This window comes from Diadema antillarum, unplaced genomic scaffold (genome assembly GCF_040938485.1).
Source record: "Diadema antillarum isolate AM-2024a unplaced genomic scaffold, OU_Dant_1.0 seq00001379_RagTag, whole genome shotgun sequence".
Classification (NCBI taxonomy): domain Eukaryota; kingdom Metazoa; phylum Echinodermata; class Echinoidea; order Diadematoida; family Diadematidae; genus Diadema; species Diadema antillarum.
The window spans coordinates 79,394-98,920 of record NW_027272138.1 but is presented as its reverse complement, the minus strand read 5'-3'; the positions used below and the strand labels follow the sequence as shown (position 1 = coordinate 98,920).

Sequence of the window (19,527 nt, the reverse complement as noted above, 5' to 3'; positions counted from 1 at the left end):
CTCTAGAACCAGAAGTGCTAGAGCTAAGTTGATACTATGGGTTAGTACATTGACAACTGTAGTTTCAAGTTTGTTCATGGCGGAATCAGGGGTCCCCTTGGGTCCCAGGGGAGGTGGTTGGGGGGTCCTAATGGGGCCCAAATTGTACATTTTTATCTTTTCCTTGAAAATGCCATACTGAATTTCACCAAACTTGGCCGGTAGCATCCCTAAGGGGAAGAATTTAATTCCCATCAAATGGACACCATGCCCCAACTGTGGGGAACCAGGGGGTGGAAATTGGGGCCTAAATTGTAAATGTTAATCTTTTCTTGAAAATGCCATGATGAATTTTCACCAAACTTGGCAGGTAACATCCCTATAGGGGAAGAAAATCTCATTCCCATTAAATGGGCACCATGCCCCAACTGGGGGGGGGGGGGGGGGGGAGGGGGTGTGAATTGCGACCTAAATTGTAATTTTCATCTTTTTCTTGAAAATGTTGGGATGAATTTTCACCAAACTTAGCAGGTAGCATCCCTATGGGGATATAGAATCTCAATTCACCCCCCCCCCCCAGGTCGGGAGGGGTGGGGGTCCTAATGCGGACCTAAATTTTCATCTTCTTGCTGAGAACAACATAATGGATATTCACCAAACTTGGCAAGTAGCATTCCTAGGGGGATAGGATCTCACAGTGTTTGAATGGGCAACATGCTTTTCTTGGGGCCCCAGGGGGTCCAAACCTCCTAATTAAGGAATACTTAATAATATTCTTCTCTAGAATCAAAAGTGATAGGGCTTTAAGTCTTTTTTCCCCCTAAACTGAATAGTGCAACATTCAATGAAGTACAGTGTACATTGTACTTGACAGGTTTTTTTTGTGTGTGTTTTTTATACTGGTGTGATGGAATATGAAAATGGACACCATGCCCTCAGCTCTCAAAGCTACCCCCACCACAAGTTTCCAGTGTTCTCAGGTAAGAGTCTGTAAGAATGCATGGAAGGTGAATTTGCGGTACTCAGGTGAGCGCGAGACCCCCCAGGTCTCTTGTTGTTGTTTTTTTTTTTCATGACATATGTGCGCTTGCACTTCAAGTTTGATGGTAAATGTACTGTACATAACACATATGGTTTACGAAATTGCTAGCCCCATTCATGCATTATAAAGAGTTCACACATTCTCTCTAGCAGTAAAAATGGTGTTTCAGGATGAACTTTTCTTAGTTGTGCTTCTGTGGAATCCATATTGGAGGTCATTGACAACTAAATATTGAATTTGGCTGAACATTTACTGACCATTTGCACTTTTCAAAACGGAAGTTTAATCAATATTGTAATGTATTTCTTGTAGTGATGTTGTAGGTTTTATTTTGTCTTTTACCAAGCATGCTTACTTGCAGCTAAGATGAAACATTGCAAGATTATCCCAGTTGTTATATTTGTTCGAGGACTGAGAGAAGTTAAAATCTATGATTTTATTTTATGTCATTGTCCTTAGTTACGAGCAGACGTGGTGATGAACTTAAACATTTTGGGGAAACTATTGAAACTTTTTCTTTGTATGCAATAACAATATTTCATAATTTTTGAAATTGCATTTTTAGGACCTTGGATTGTAGAGATAGAATCATATACATGTACATATTATGTTTATATGTGTATCATGATAATACTTTAATTAAATTGTGGTTCTTTAATATGTGTTAAGTATTATTAACAGGGTAAATAAAAAAAATGGGTTCTAAGTATAGAACTGGTTTAAATAGTATGCTTTGATACTTTGATAATTTGATAATGGTAATGATGATAGTTGTAATCATATGTATGAATGTATTATGTGTGTGTATGATTGTATGTATGTGCATAATTGTGTATGTATATTGTATGTGAGTTTGTATGTGAAATAATTGTATCTTATCATATTTTTCGTTGTTTATATGCCACCAGTTAAAACCAAATTTCTGTCTTAATGATTGACAGAACATCATATCAGAAGTTTTCGAAAAATAGATAGAGAAATGTCTTTCCTAAAAAAAAAAAAAAAAAAGAGTATTGTAAATGTAATTTATACCAGCTAGAGAAAGTAATACTTATGTATTCCTGAGAAAGCAAGAAAAAAAAAAACTCTCTACGTTTAACTCTGCCTATTAACTTTCACTGGTGTTAAAGGGATATCATACTTTTATGCAGTACAAGATCATTATTGATGTGCATGTACAGACTGAAAACAAACAAACACACAAACAAAGAAATGTACACTTTGCAATAAGCAACAGATCAAACTATGGTGGTATTAAAGTGTCTGGGAACCAAAAAAATATATATATTTTTCATTGCAACTGATTGGCAATTGCCCTACATCGACGTAAATAAGCCATACGCAATTGTCAATCAGTTGCAATGAAAAACATCTCACCGACAGAATTTCATGAATTTGAATAAAATGTTTGTGTCTTGTTCTCCCTCACCTGTTTTTCATCATATTAAAATAATGTATGACATCTAAACTCCTCAAAAAAAGTTTGAAAATCTATCTTTAGTTGTAAATTTCTCCAGTTTGTACTCACTATTAAATACATGCTTGATATCAATGGAAAGATTATTCAATTCTCTTTGAAATGATATGCTACTCATTATGATTATACTATTAAGTAAAGGGCTGTACTCAAAAGTGTCTGATAATGTCTGCGTTGAAAGGCTGCAAAATGAACAAGAACGGTCCTTATGAATGAGAATGGTCGTGAAGAGTAGAAACATAAAGTAAAGACAAAATAACGCCAAATGAAGACAAAATAAAGGTGAAACTCCTATATAACCAAGACCATGCCATTTCACTTCTTTATGTCTTTGTTGCGGTTAATGTGGTGAGGTTCTGTGAGACAAAATGGTTTGAGTCATGATCGTTAGTATGTGCGTGTGTGTGTGTGTGTGTGTGTCTGTCTGTCTGTGTGTTTATCTGTTTGGTTGAACGCATACATGTTTCACTCCATAAAAATGCTGTTACAGTAAATGAACACCAAAGAAACAATGGGGAACTCACTCATAGTCATAACGAGGAAACTCCATTAGGGACGTCAAAAATTGGGCCATTTTGCAGCTTTTAAATTCTGACTTTACCTCATACACTATGTATTTGTAATCGCTGTACCTCTATGTATACGATAATAATAACAAGTACGGTATCATTTTAAAGAGAATTAAACAATCTCTGTGTGGTACTAAGCAAAAATAATTTATTTCTAAGGAAAAATGAGAAATGATTGATCAAACTCAGATTTCCATAACTTTTTTGAGGGATTTATATAACACAAACAACAGTAATTCCCTTTTTTTAATATGGAGTAACTTTAGAATGAATATACGCTTTGAACAAAATAATTTGGCAAGGGTATTCCTGCATTTACTGACTCGACTTATCTGTTGAGTCATGCGTGAGTGAGCACACATTACAAACAAAAAAGTCACTTCTTAAAAGTTGCCAAGGTCAAATATTCTGTCTCTGTGGAATGTTCGAGTGAATAATTTGTGGTGTGAAATAAAAAATGGTGAACTTTACTCCTACTCTGTCGATTCATACAGCAAAAGTAATGATGTGCAAACAATTTTGGGAAAACTGAATTCTGTACAAAGAAACAAAAGAATTTGTCCATAAAATCAAAGACTGTCGAAGTTCACTGGAACTGGCCCGGCATGGAAACAATTCATTGTACAAAAGTTTAAACTTAACCAAAATCCATTCTCATCTAAGTTTGTTACAGCCAAGAGTGGGTGGTCCACACTCATCACACAATGCAATACAAATAAACACATACAAAGTGAGTAGCAGCACAAGGATTTTTGACAAAAATACTTTATTCACCAGATGCCATACAGTACAACCCATTCAGATCAATGATTATAACTAGACATACACCTTTTAATCATACAGTTGTATTTACAACTATAATTTTCTTTCTTTTTAAGTTTTGCAAGCAGAGGTAGAGTTTTTCAATGAACTTTACATGCTTTTATGTGGGAAGCAGTTCTTCGGAAGCATTGAATTTCTTGCGTTCACTGTCTGTAACGGCCAAAGACGATTAAAAAAAAAAAAAGAACATGGCCATTATTTGGTTATCTTGATTCCATTTGTACCTTATACAGCTTCAACAATATACTGTATAGCCCTCTCTTTTAAGAAGAAATGATTGCAATGTCACTGCAGAGAAAAGGACAAGGAGAAATTTGTGGAATGTGTGCGATTTGGTTCATTCTTTTCTCTGTATTATCTCATTTAGCCTTATGTCACGATCTACAACTACACTGCATCATTTTGAGACGAAGGATTTTAAAGTTACAGCAAACTGTTCACCCCAACGTGGCACAACAGTGTTTTGCGTTGTTTTTTGTCTTTGTTTTATTTTCTTTCAGAGCTCATGGCTTATACCAAAGGTATCTCATACAGATGCAGTGTCATTTCAACTTTCTTTTTTTTATGAGAAGAGAAAGTGATGTGATCAAACGACGAATATCAGCCTCAGATATACCTGTGAGGCCGTGACACAGGTTTGACCTATATCACATCTTGCCCCACAGTTTGTAAAGGAAAGGCTTTTTCGTAGAGCATATTGAATTATCACTTCAGTGTGGATTATCTTTCACTGGGCACGACTCGGGCAAACATTGGACAAACTGGGCTTCATATGATATGGATATCATTGTTGGAGTATGCACAAAATAAAGCATACAGTGGTGCAAAAAAGGCCTAAATTTTCTCGCTGAATCACATTGATACTCATTATACAACAATTAAGGCATTTCTCCATTTAACAAGTAAAATAGCAATGTGATACTGCACTTTGTTATTGAATACAGCTGAACACATAACAGCCAGGCACTTATGATAGACAAGGTGTTCAAGTAACTGAACATAGTACAAATATGTACATCAGTTGGTTCGTGTCGCGTTTCATAAAACTTGTTATCAGTAACAACTTCCACTTTTCTATGACAAATTCGATCTCAGCTAATCAGATGCAAGGATTTCAGTAGCTTATAACAACTATCATGACTTGTTATTGATAACAAGTTTTATGAAACGGGGCCTAGGTGTTGAGTAGATTCTGGACTCTACTCTAAACAGTGCAACATGCACAACATGCATCAAAATGTGTGATGTTGTGATCGAGAGCAGCTGTCCATCTGTAAAAAGGGGATGGACACATTCTCGGGATCATTCCATCACACTGCTTGTACAACACCATTACGAAGAACAAAAGATATAAACTCTGTGCAAAATCCAGACTAGCTCTGGCCCTGTGTAAACTGTTACATTTATTACTTTTATCATTGCACAAACACGATCTTAGCCATATATTTCACATTCCATGCACGAGTTGAACTCACTGAATTGACACAAAAGCCAATTTTTTAATGGGTTGAACACAAATGATTAATTCCCTTTGTAATAATGTGCCATGGCACAATTGTTCGTATGTGCAATATAAGAGTATAAGAGTATTACTGATATCACAAAATTTGCTGTTGCAACGAGTGCAAGTGGCCATTCATAGTAACCATCACAACCTTCACAATTAGTGGATGCCATCAAATACTCGGTTTTCATCCTGTGAGTTTTGGTAATACCAATAGAACGGAGTTCCAACTGAAAGGACACCACAATAATGATGTCAATTTTGTACATTGACATGAGGTAGATAATTCAGTCATATCATTTTCTCGGAGGACACCCTTACTGTTTCCAGTAAGGGTCTTCTAGAACAAAACTAACAGTGTGTTTGTGTGTGTGTGGATGGGTGGGGGATCACACAGTGCACACTGCACATGCAGGGAAGTAAACCACACAAGTCTTGAAATGGATCTATACATTAACATCAATCGATAAAGCATTGTACTTGAAGTTTATATCATATCAGTCTCATTTGTCTGAAACATTCAGAAAAGTGATAAAGTTGGTATTCCATTGGGATAAAATTTCAAATGCTTTCAAAACATACAGCTCAGATTTACACTTTTGCACATATTTCTGGATGGGATTGACTTTTGTTATATATTCTTTATCATTTAATATATGAACATGAAAAATGCATGCATACCACAAATTATAGCAGACTTTAAAATGAATCTTCAAACTGCTCAGAGAGATGGCAGAGAACCCCATGATCATAGGGCACAAATGCACCTCTGTGGAAATTTTCTGTGCATCCATACAAAACTGACAGCTGTTTGAATAATTACAGCCATATTGAAACTTGGACTCTTGAACCTCCTTACTGTAAGATTGCTTTGAAATTGCACGGAGTAATGCTTTTATGCTGACATGTAGATTTTTTTTTTATATGGTGCACAAACAGAAGCCATCCCATCATGACAATAGTGACTTTGTACTGGCAAGTTGCATGGAAAATAAGTTGAAGTCTCACCATTTGTTGGCAGGTAGGTACACTTCAATGTCTTACTGCCAATCAATATGTCAACTTCAATCATGTTTTATTATCTTTTTTACAGATTCTCTGCCACAAATCATGCTGTCCTCTATGAATAATTCAACATTTCATATACAAATTACAAGACTAATTCCATCTATGACTCCATGTTGTGTTTTCATCCAAACCTCACATTTTCCACTTCCAATAATAAGTTAGGGACCAACCATCGCAGGCAGATTAAAGTAAAACTCTTAACCCCTGCTAGATTTTATCATCTTTCTCATTTTCTGAGGATCACACACAACTCACATGATGGCAAAAAGCTGGGTCTGAGTCCAGCTTTCTACACTCTATTATGGTAAAAATGTGAACCTAGTACTGGTAAGGTCCAATCTGCAGCGAAGGTTTCACGATGTTGCTGTATGAAGCTTAATTCTGTGTGCACTCACACACAGAAACCAAAGAAAACACACAAACAGAGAGACAGACATACAGAAAGACAGACAAAAATGAACACACACAGACATTTTTATAACCCCAGAACCAACCACACAATCCATGCAAAAGTCTTTATACCCATTTCAGCATTTTCGTTAATGAACTGTACATGGACCAACACCACAATGTGAATTAAAATTCATATTGACAAGGGCAATCCTTGAGAAATGAAACAAACTCTAAATCTGGATTTCCATATCACTGTTGATGAAATCGTAAACTTGCCGCCTCAGCAGAAACTTTCCATGTGGTTCCGTTGAGCCTGCAGGTAGTGTGGCCAAATAGACGGGCGTGTCAGCACCCTCTACAATCGATACTTTCTTCCCACCGTAGAAGTCATCGCTCAAGTGTGCCGTCATGTCCGTATGAACGAACCCTGGGCAACACTGGCAATGGAAGAAAAAAAAAAATACTGTCTCCAGAGTCACTCTCATACAACATACCAATTTCATCTGTGAAGTAGCATAAGAGTAGCAAATACAAAAACAGCGATTTTTATCATAATGACATTAGGTGCACATCGGTAAAAAAAAACGGGATCACAAGTTCACCTTCCATGCATTCTTGCAAACTTTACCAAAGAAGAACAAAGCATTTCTCTCTCTCTCTCTCTCTCTCTTTTTTTTTTTTTTTTTTTGGGCGGGGGGGGGGGGGGGGCGGCTTTGGGAGGTCTACAATTGGGTATGGGGTCTATTTCAAAAATTCTATCACACTGGTGATAGTAAGACCCACAAGCCACATTCAGAAATCTTCAAAAAGAAGATAAAAATGTGAGCACTGGCCTCCCAATTTTGGCATCTGGTCCCCACAGGCCATCTGTGGATCCCCTATAAAAACAACCTTGAAAGTGCACTCATTTATGTATTAAAAACTCAGAGCATCTCTGGTTTTATAGGTGATTTACAAAAGATTCTCTAATTAGGGTACTCTTGGGTCTCCACCCCCTCTTCCCTTCCCCTCGTAATGCTCGGCATTAAAAGTAATTACAATGATGATCCATGTACTTGGAGCCAATGAGAGACTCACCGAGTTGATGAGTATATCCTGCCTTGATGAATCCTTAGAGATCTCTTGTGCTTGCATCATTGCCAAGGAAACCACCCCTAATTTGCTGATCCCATAGCTCCATTCCATCCAGCCTTCTTGTGCAATTGTTCCTGCCTTTTGCACTCTGAAAAAAAAAAATAAATCAATTAGGACCCTACAGCACTACCAAGTCATCTTGCTTGGTTGTGATGGCGATATAATCCACAGACTCCAACCCTAAACACCTTCTGATCTGGAGATTCTTCCACCTGACACTCCCAGCAAACGGGAGACTCCAACTTCATGTGTGCAAAGTCCCTTGCGGCAGGGGACCAGGAAGCTCTAGGGTTCTCCATGCTCTCTTGTGCTGTCTCAGGCTTATTTTTCAACATACAGTGGCACTAAGTAAGTAATAATTCAAGTCCTACATCTTGGCTTAAAGGGGCTGTACAGTACTGGTTGAGGTGGGGATTCATGTTTTTTACAGTCCTAAGTGAGATAATGTGAAACCTCTTATGAAATATGAATGAGCATGTGATTGTAAGAGGGATTCAATGTTTATTAGGTGAAAATTTGTTTTCAAATGGCTGAGATATCCAAAAAAAAAGTGACAATAATAAGAGACTACAGGTCATGCCTTTCATTTGGATCTCTTTGTTTCACCTTGTTTTTGGATATCTCAGCCATTTCAAAACTGATTTTCATCGAATAAACTTTTGATACCCCTAAGAATTGCATGCTCTTTGATATCTCATAGAGTGGTTTCTGAATATCTCGCAAAATGTTAAAAGCTAAATCCTCACCTTGACCAGAACTGTACAAACCCTTTAATAAAACCTCCTTCCATATATCATAAGCATTGCAGCATTGATGCTTGACCTTGTATCCCGTTGGATATGTGAAAACTTAATTCAAGGTTTTAGAAAGGTGTTTGGGCAGAAAAAAGATCATTTCAAGGGGGAGAAAATAAATCTTAAGCGGGAGACACAGAGCCAGGGTGGGAGAAACTGAATTTCAACCTGGAGAGCGGAGGTTTTGCGAATATGGGCTTTCGGTGGGAGATCTCCCATCAAAAAGCAGGAGATTTAGAGTCTCTTTATAATCTGGTGCACATGCCGTCAATGTTTACAAGAACAGCCTTCTTGTGGCATATTTGCAATACCTTGGCAAAACATATCTTTAACATTGAAATGCTGGTGCATTAGATGTTCTAAATACAACTGCAAAATATATCTATGGGACTGAAAATATACTTTGGTAAGAGAGAGACAGAGATTGTTACCTAAGCCTTAAGAATACCCAACACCAATATAACTTGTCACAGCCATAGACCAATATACCATGCCACAGGAAGGCTCCATCAATGAAAGCAATAAATTCTTCCTCTAGTGATTGCTTGAAAGAGCTCACGTGATTATAGGTATTTTTAGCGATGAGAGTGTTGTTTGTCACTCCATGAAGTGCTATTTGAAAAATGATGTCACAAAGCGATTCTAAAACTGTGTGCAGCTCTGCATCGTCACTCTGTGAAATGTAACAATTTCTAACAAAACAATCGTGACGTCACAAAGCCATTTTGACATTGCACAGTGCGTTCGTACCGTCACTCTGTGAAATGTAACAGTTTCTCACAAAACAATCGTGACGTCACAAAGCCATTTTGACATTGCACAGTGCGTTTGTACCGTCACTCTGTGAAATGTAACAGTTTCTCACAAAACAATTGTGACGTCACAAAGTAGTTCTGACATTGTGTGCTGCTTCTTAGGGTCCCTTCATAAGATTGCATCCATCACATGACTTCTCGCCTAGCATTTTTTTTTTCCATTTCCCCTTTCTATTGTTTAAATTTTTGATTCAAAATATAAAACATACCTAATTTCGAGTTTCTGGTTAAACTATAGGCCTTGGTACCTCCGAAAGAACTATTCACTTGAGGGCTGCACCCCTCAGTGAATAGTAGGATACACGTTCACACTGTTAAAAGTGAAGTAAGTGATAAAAACTTCCTTTCTTTGCGAGACTAAATATCACTCTCTAGCAAACGAGGATTACTCCTGGTGAATCTTTTGCTTACTTGAGGAAATCACTCATGAGGTCAATGACATCCTGCTCTGAGGAAACTTGCCGGAACTTCGCTTTCACTTTGTCTCCAAGCTGCAGGAATGCCATGTGTGCCGTGGTACTGGCCAAATGCACAACTCTGTATGGGTCGAACAGAAATACATGTTACACTTGTTTCAAACTATATTACATTTTCCATCTGGGGATCTATCAGTTGGACAATTGGCCACATCTGTCAATTATCAAGATGCCTCACATCATTAATCATGAGAGTAGCAAAGAACTGGATAGAGAGGAATACTAGTTCCCTCCATGATTTACGAGTTGTAAGAAAGTACTTGTCTAATGATTTGTTGCCTGCTTTAAAAAAAGAAAACAAAAATCAAACATGTCTGGAAGTGTTGTTGTCTACCCTGCGTTCACATTGGTCCCTGTGACGCGGGAAAAGTTGCACAGCGTGGGACTTTCTCCTCAAAAACCATTATGTGAACGCTCGCTGGGACTTGTCCCTTCGTCCCCTCGAAGCAAGTTGGGTTCGGGGACAAGATTTGGAGGGGAGAGTGACCTCAGGGCGAAATTGATGGCGTCCAGCTGTATTCATGAAATGTGCGCATGTGCTATGCCTGGTTTCAAGTGGCAGAGCTTGCTCCAAGCCCCAAATGCCCCCACAGCTCGGGGACAGATGAGATAGCAGTGTGGACGGTCAGTCGTAAAAAAAAAAAAAAAATAGATCTCTGGTGACTGTCCCTGCTACTCAGGGTTCAATGTGAACACGGGGTTAGTGTCAGTGCTGAAGTGGAGGGGGAAAATAAGTAGCTCTTACCTTCCCCCGGATCGCAGAAGAGGGATGAGTGATTGCGACACTTCCAGGAGACCAGTGAAGTTGGTGGCAAGGACTGTTTGGGCTTGGTCATAGGAGCTAAGATCCGGCTGGCAAGGACAGAAACAAAAGGGCGTAAGACTGATTCAAAATTGATGTTCATTATCCAATGTTTTCATGAATTCTCTTAGCAACTATCTCTTTAATTACGTACCAGGTACCTGCCTGCTTGCAGAGTCATCTCCCTCACAACAAGTATCAGTTTTCCATTTATCTATACATCTACCATTCTATTAATCTACCTGTGTATATGGTATAATTCAAGAGCTTGACATCAGCAGTGGCCCAGAGGCCCAGGGCCCCCCTAAAAAAAATGATATTGGTGGCCCGATTGGGCCATCAAGGAACAAAAAAGGACTGTGACCCTTGACATAAACCATTCTATTGATAGTCGTATCAAAGCCAAACATCCCATTGTTCTCAGAGGGGCTCAAGATTTATCTCCACCATTTGGAATTTGCTTACAATATATCGAAAGAGTCTATCACAAAGTTTGCCTAGCTGACACAATTTGCAAAGAAAATGGGAATATTTAAAAATTCAAAAGTGTAAAACAATTTCAATCATATTCATATTATTTTTATTCCTGAAGTGCCCTCCCCATTTAGTACTGGGTTGGTAGAACGTTTGACCCTGCCCTAGCAATCACATTTTCCAACAAGCTGTATATGATTCACCCCTGGGTGGAAGATCAATGGACACTGCTGTGGCCTGATTTTTTGATCATCGATTACATCTTAACTGACAATTATTTTTTAAAGACAATAATACTTTCAGTGATCCCTTTGGATAAACATTTTGCACTTTCGTTACTACCAAAGTGCAATCTTGTTATTATGGCATTCTTTCACACATTTCTTATACAGAATCTTAATTTGAGTAAATATTGACTGATCTGCAGGCATGTGAGAACTCAGTTTTCTCTTGAACCTTGACATCCATCTGCATTTCTCTTCTTGTTCTTCTCTACCTTAACTTTTCAAATTCTCCACTACCGTACTGAAATACAATACAAATTACATTAATTTTACTTGTTAGGGTTGGCAGTACCAAATAAAATTGGAATGATACAGTTGGGCCTTGGTTACAATCTTTGAATAAAAGAGTGTCAAGGTATAAATTTTCCCCTTGCATATTCATTTTAACCTCAATAAATAGAATGGAGTTAAAAAAGACAAAAAACTTTGTTCAAAGTTATTTTGGGATACAAAGTCGAAAAGGATGAGTTGCATCAGATTCCTGTTGTGTTTTCAGAATCTATCAAGGATGACTTATAGGGGAAATGGTTATATTTAGTGGACTATTGATCCAAATATAGTTTGGATAACATTTTCCTGAACAAATAATCTTTTTTTTTCACTTTTTTTTACAAAAAGAGACAAAAATTGCAAATATGAAACAAAAAAAAGTTGTACCGGTGTCCCTATGCCTGCATTGTTGACGAGAATATCAAGACCACCATGTGTTTTCTTGATGTAGTCACGAAATCGAGAAATCGTCCCTGTGTCCATGACGTCGAGAATATGAAACTTGGGCGCGAGGCCCTCCTTGCCCAGCAGCTCAACGGCCTGTTGACCCCGGCTTTCGTTTCTGGCCGTGAGGTAAACCATGCCACCATCGCCCAACTGTCGGCAGAGAACACGAACGATCTCCAACCCGATGCCCTTGTTGCCTCCTGTAACCTGTGGCAGATGAGGTTAGTAATTTTGGAGACCATTCAATTTTCAACAATTTTAGTCTGTCCACTGATAACGTGTTAAAGTTATTTGCTTGCAATATATCGAAAGCGTCTACAAAAAAACTTACCTGGCTGACGCGATGTGCCATGATGATGAGTCGTTTTGGAGTATTTTGAGAAAAATAATAAAAGTCGGAAAACGAACTTTTATTCCAGAAGGATCCAGACTAACTCGGTCTCAGGGAAAACTCGACCCTATTTCGGACATTTTACACGCAGTTCGTGATCGCCTTATTTTACTGTATATTACCCAATACCGAACGAGGCCTAACTGAACAGACAGGAAAGTGCGTGCTAATCCTGTACAAAACAAAGGGACAGCGCGCGGTCCTCAAGCGTATACGCACATCACCTCAGTTGCTCAGATGCGCTGTCATTAAAGTTTTTGTTGTTGTTTATCAAGCATCTTTGATTGTTTTTAGAGGTGCTTGATAGGCGCACACTAATTTTGCATGCGCGCCAAAGAGGTTTTTTGATGCGCGCATTGTAACAACTCCGACCATTACTGCGAGTAGCCAAAACGCAAAGCGCTATACAGGCTGCTCCCATAGTACAACACTGTACAATCCAGAGGGACAACTTAGGCTGCGTTTATCAACTTTCCCCTGTTTAAACAGCTTTCGAAAGCCCCTTCCAAAGCCCTTTCCAAAGCCCTGTACTATTAATGTGCCGCTTGTTTTCTACGAAGGGATGGCGAAAAGCAATTACCATCATAAAGACATATCTTCCTTTGAGAGTGACGAGTCATGATGCAATGCCACATGAATCAATCGTCTTCCTATCTGTGAGGCAGCTTCAGTTTAGCACATACTTCATATATTTCTGAGTGGCAGCATGAGACTTTGGCTGCGTTTAAACGGCTTTCAAAAGCCGTTTCCAAAGCCCTTTAGAAACGGCTTCCAAAATAGTTGCGTTTATCAACTCTTCATGAACACGATAACTGGCCTGTCACTGCACAGCTGCATTGCGCAATTAGACCCGAGGAGAAGAGGCCATATAAGGCGTGCATTGTTCGTAACTGCAGTATAATACTACAAAGCCGTTTCAAAACAGCTTTACGTTTATCAACTTCAAAAGGCTTTTACAAACAGGTTTCTGAAAACCTGTTTAGGAAACCTGTTTGGAAAGCCACAAATTTGTGGCTTTCGAAAAGGCTTTCCGAAAGGGCTTTCAAAACAGCTTTGCATTTATCAACACATAAAAATTCCTTGAAAGCTGTTTGGAAAACCTGTTTCTGCCGAGAAAAGGAGAGTTGATAAACGCACTCTTTCAAAAAGGCTTTCCGAAAGGGCTTTCAAAATAGCTTTGCGTTTATCAACTCGTAAAAATTCCTTGAAAGCTGTTTGGAAAACCTGTCTCTGCCGAGAAAAGGAGTTGATAAACGCACCCCAAAACAACTCAACCCGCCATCACAGCGAGGCAGAGTTATCCGCGAGTCCGAGTTTAGCCCGACGCCGTTCAGGTAAGTTCTGAGACTGAACCTTTTTGGTTAATATTTCGCATTTTCGTTGTTACCCATCGAATATCTTGCTATTACAGCATTCTTCCGCACATTTCCTAGGCATACGTTCACATTTTGGGGCAAAATTTGACAACTTTTGCAGGCGTACCAGAACTTTGTTTGGGCTTTAAGCTCCGAGTTCATTTATGTTTCTGTGGGATGTTCATTTATGTTTCTGTGGGATGTGCATTTCCCACCCATCCCTTAACATCAACTGTGTTTCTTCAGTGATTGGTATGTATGTTTGATTTCTTTCTTTGTCTATTATCACAGATGTCCAGAAATAGATCTGCAATGAATACAGAGATGACCTAATCTCATTTGGTTAAATCCCTATGTCCATGCCTTGCCAACTGTATAGCTAATAAAAAAATCTAGGTTAAACTAAGCCAAGTGAAAAATCAAAGCAAACGTCATTATTTCTAATTGTTTCTGAGATGGAGGTGGACTATTCTCTTGTTCCAATGACTCACATTGAAATAGTGGAGGGTAGTGCCTTTGATGATGTTACAAATTTTATCTGTCCAGGCTTCAGCATTGTGTTTTGATCCATATCCATGCAGCACTAGTCTTATTAGTGTGGTATGGCATCTGGCCATATCTAAAGTGAGTAAAATCAAATTGTCAGCACAGGGATCCCGCACCAATCCAGAGTTTGACTTCCCTTGCCAATTCTGTATTTCTATGTTCGACCTAACTATACACAGCCCAGTTGCTTTTTACAGCGACTGGGATATGTATAGTTAGGGTTGACCTAACCCCGTCGCGGGACGCTGTAACATAGTATACGGTACGTATTTGTCCGTATGGGGTCGCTGCTGCGGTTAGGGTTGACCATGCGCAAAAGCATACAGGTTTCTACTTGTAGCAAGCAGTCAAATTGGATGGCAATGTAGACTAATTATTGGCGACTTGCATTATAGATTAATGCATTGGCACAAGCGCTTCTTCTTTTTCCTGTTCAGTAAAATTTTAGTAACAGTCCACCTTTGCTTTACACCTTTGGTGTATCATTGTCTTGTTGGCAGACATGGGGTGTGGACTGTGGATGTGTTTAAAATCTGCTCAACTCAACAGAAAACAGTTATTGTTTCATAGTGTTACTTAAGGTAGCTTACGCTGAGTGATACACCACAAGGTGGCCTGTAGTAGCTGTACTTTATTGAAAGAAGAAAAAGAACACGCATAAGATTAACAATATCTCAATCCAAGCTCATTGCCAGTATGTGCAGACCACCTCCCCTGGCCCCTGCCTGCGCATGGCTCAAATTAACCCCGGGATGTTGCAACCAGTAACCAGTAAATTTATGTACTATGAACATGTTGAGGTCGCCGATGCGGCTAGGCTCCAACTTCCTTAAAGGGTGTGTACAGTTCTGGTTGAGGTGAGGACTTAGCTTTTAACGTTTTGCGAGATATTCAGAAATCACTTTATGAGATGTCAACGAGCATACAATTCTAAGGGGTATCGAAAGTTTATTTGGTGAAAAATGGTTTTGAAATGGCTGAAATATCCCAAAACAAGGTGAAACAAAGAGATTCTAATAAAAGGCGGGGCCTGTATAGCCTTTTATTATTAAACTTTATCACTTTTTTGTGGGAAAGAGTTCCTTATGTCCCCCCCCCCCCACTAATTTGCACAAAATAAATAAATTACTTTTTTTTTTACTAATAATAAACTAGGTTCTAAATAAAGGTTATGCTAGGGTTATGTTTCAAGAGGAAGTCTTCCCATAAATGGCATAACCTTTATTTAGATTATCAATATTAGGCCAAGTAAAAAAAGAAAGTAGTTTCTCGTCCGGGTTTTTTGAGCAAGGCGATGAGGGAGGTCCTTACTATTTGATATCTTACTATTTTTTCAAGGACCGTCAAAATGAAAGTAATATGTGTTTCTCGTCCGGTAATTCTGAGAAAGGTAACGAGAGAGGGCTTTACAATTTCCTATATTCAATTTATGAAATGAAACATCACTCTGGTAGCTGTGTTATGAGACCAGGTCCCAAGTGTACGTCTTGCCTGCACTCTGTGCATTTTCAAACAAATAGATATATGTGCCATACTTGAAATGAAACTTCATGCATGCAGAAATACATTTGCTTTTTCTTTCCACTACAGATGTCAAGGGAAAATGACCATCTTAATACTGGTATTTAGTGTTGTAATGGCTTTTCTGATACCAGTGTACTTGCAATTCTGATGTATTGTGCTATTAATTGAAACAGGTATAAAACATGTCTTTCAACAAATGTACGACTGAAATAAATTCCATGATATTCAAAACACTAGCTTTATTTATTGGTGTTTGTGACTTTTTGTGTCCACACAGCTGGTATGTATATCTGCAGTTCTTCACAGTACAATTGTAGCACATTCAACTGGAAACTGGCTTGTACAATTGCAGATGGATGTCAAAATGATACTGATATGGCATTCTAGCATTAAACGTTTAAAGATGTTTCTTCATGTTCTAAAAAGACATTTGATAATCACTCATTATTTGGATGATGAATGATTGTATAACAGTACACACTACAGATGATACCACTCACGGCTGTGTCCGTGAATTTACATCGTGAAGAAAAGTATCCCGCAGAAATACGAGACAAACCAGAATCCGTGGAAAAGTTATTTATTTTGTAGATACACCCATTTAATAATTCTACATTTGCTGGAAAAGCGCATTCATTTTCTCTGCAAAATAGAATGTATCGCCGTGACAGACCAGGGGATGGGGACCCTGGACAGCTACAAAACACGCACACTTTGCCGATATACGGTGCGGCACGGCCACTGCACTGGCACCAGGGAGGTGTGGACCTCCCTGCTGGCACCGTACCTTCCGACACTGCACACACATGCACATAGTCACAATGACATGAAAATGTATACAAACTCGATACCGTACAATCCTCACAAGCATTTGTACAGTACAATTCATCCGCTTAAAATATCAGAAACGGGGAAAAATACGAACAACGTGCAAAATATGCGTGGAATAACAGCGATTGTTCGCAAAAATGTTGCCGCTATCGCGTTCACGACGTACCGAGTGCGCTGTACATCACAGCCCAGTAGGCCGGCCCGCCGCGCCGCCCATCCAACTACAGTGCAGTTCGACTGCTTTGTGGGTCATTCCTTCTTGCCGATCGGCCGAGCTCGCAGTGTGAAACGCATGCGTTATTACATACGCACTACACACAGAAGCTACAGCTGTACTACAGTCTACAGCTAAGTAGAGGACGCAAGGCGTAAAAATTAGAAATGAGATGTCACAATTGGTAGGTGAATTGTCGATCTTTTTTTTTTCGGCGGCCGAAAAAATAGTAAATATCAAAAAAGTCGATGTGGCAACTGAAAATCGATGCGGGCGGGGAGCGGGCTGGGACGAGAATTATGAATTTCTTGGTATTTTCAGCGCCATTTTGAAAATAGTAAATAGTAAAAAAATCGATGCGGCGGCCAAAATCGATGCACGCGAGGACGAGAAACTGGTTTCTTTTTTTACTTGGCCTTAGTAAAAAAAAAATAGTAATTTAGTGGGGGGGGGGGGGACATCGGTCATAAGGGACTCTTTCCCTTTCACTTATATTTCATAAGAGTTTTCTCATTATCTCACTTAGGAATGTTCAGAACATGAATCCCCACCTCAACCAGTAAATTTTACTGTACAGTCCCTTTTATTATTCAACCCCGGCGCGGATCGCTGCTGCGGTTACAACTTCCTTAACTACGACCAGCAGCCCCATACGCATATATGCGCATGGGGCTGCTGGTCGTAGTTACAACTTCCTAATCTTACAGTACACTTACATAGAATTGGGGCCCTGGGACTGCGTGGACACACCAAATTTGACCAAGTCTCTGAAAACTGGAATGCATGCGATAATCAAAAAAAAAAAAACAGTTACAAGCAAATTACCAGTGTAAAATGGTTACTGTGCCATAATATGCTTACCACAGCTACACGAATCGTCATTTTGAGTACCCGGTGGTTCCCTTTGCTAAGGTAGTACTGGTAAATTACTGGTACTGGACTACAGTGACTGGTACATGAACTGTACCACCCATAGAGCTGTATTATACAATGCAGCTCTATGGTTCAGAATGATCACGCACTGTCCATCGCGTTTTTAGCGAGCACACCACACGTGCTGTCAAAGTAGCACACATCTAGTGTGACACGCCCATCCTCACCTGTGGGACACGCCCACCTCTCATTCATGTTAGGCGTCTCTTGCACAAATGCAGCTTGCATTCTACAGTGCACTGTTTGTCACGTCATGGTGTCGGTCACTTATAAAAATACAAATTTCTCCGTCTATAGAACGATGACTAAATAGAATCACTTTTATTTTACAATATACACCAGGCTGATCAATCAAAGAGCCATATGCATAAGTAGAAATTGCTTGTTCTAGCCTTTTGCTTGAATCGGTGTTCATAAAAATAAGCAAGTGCTTGTAAACACTCGATACTTTTTATGCATACGGCCCGACACATAATGTATACTGATATGCTTTGATATATGATATTTACTTTTTAAAATGGGATTACTATACTAACCGCCATTTTGTGGGGCCACGTCATTGTATTACCGCGAAAGGAAGCCTTGAAAAAGAGGTAGGTGATGATATTTGGAGAGAATAAAGGATGGGTAGAAAAGACAATAAGGAGTTAAAATGGGTGTGGCCGATGATTCCTTTTAATGATTGTTTTTGATACTAATGTTATAAAAAGATAACTAATTGATTATTTATGAAAAAGTTACATTTGCAACACAATTGATAACTTAACACATCTTCAATAATACATGGATGACTTTAGAAACAATACCATTGCACAAGTAACACCGCTAATATTGATGTTTTAGTAATTTTAGCATTTCTAAAACAAAATTAATTGAAAGCGAAACATGATTTATTCAGAGGCACGATAAATCTATAACAGTAGCTTTATGTGAAGACCTGAGGGATGAACGATGCATAATCAGAACAAAATATCTTCCCATGAAGCCAGAAAGTTCTTTCTACCTCGCCATAATTATAACGAACGCAAAATGATATCAGACTTGGGTTTTTACAACAAAATCTATATATGGAAAGCAGGAGAGGGATTTAGCGGTAGATTACACATTCTATTTGGTATGTGTATGGACTGAAAAGGGCCTAGGCCTATACCCACTCCCAACATTGCGGTAAGCATGTTCTTACCGTTTTCAAGAGAATTTATTTCAAAGAAAAACCCAGATTAAGGGATTTCTAATCAATGTCATCGCCCGACAACTGGGGCTTAAGTTATTATGAATATATTTTGTTTGTTTTATCTTTTCATTCTGCGAAGATGACAGGATAACCCGTATTATTCAGCTGCAATAGTTTATCTTCCATTGGCTCTAGTAGTAGGTGTAAGG

The 19,527-nt window shown here is 38.9% G+C and overlaps 1 protein-coding gene across 1 annotated transcript; it reads right to left on the bottom strand.

Annotated features, from left to right (window-relative positions):
• Positions 1–7,084: 7,084 nt before the first annotated feature.
• LOC139708874 (carbonyl reductase [NADPH] 1-like) lies at positions 7,085–18,134 on the bottom strand. The gene is made up of 6 exons (XM_071620837.1): positions 18,073–18,134; positions 12,291–12,557; positions 10,819–10,925; positions 10,009–10,134; positions 7,932–8,076; positions 7,085–7,291 (listed from the first exon to the last, which is right to left on the bottom strand). The coding sequence occupies exons 1-6, from the start codon at positions 18,091–18,093 to the stop codon at positions 7,085–7,087; spliced, it is 873 nt and encodes a 290-aa protein (XP_071476938.1). The 5' UTR covers positions 18,094–18,134.
• Positions 18,135–19,527: the final 1,393 nt, after the last annotated feature.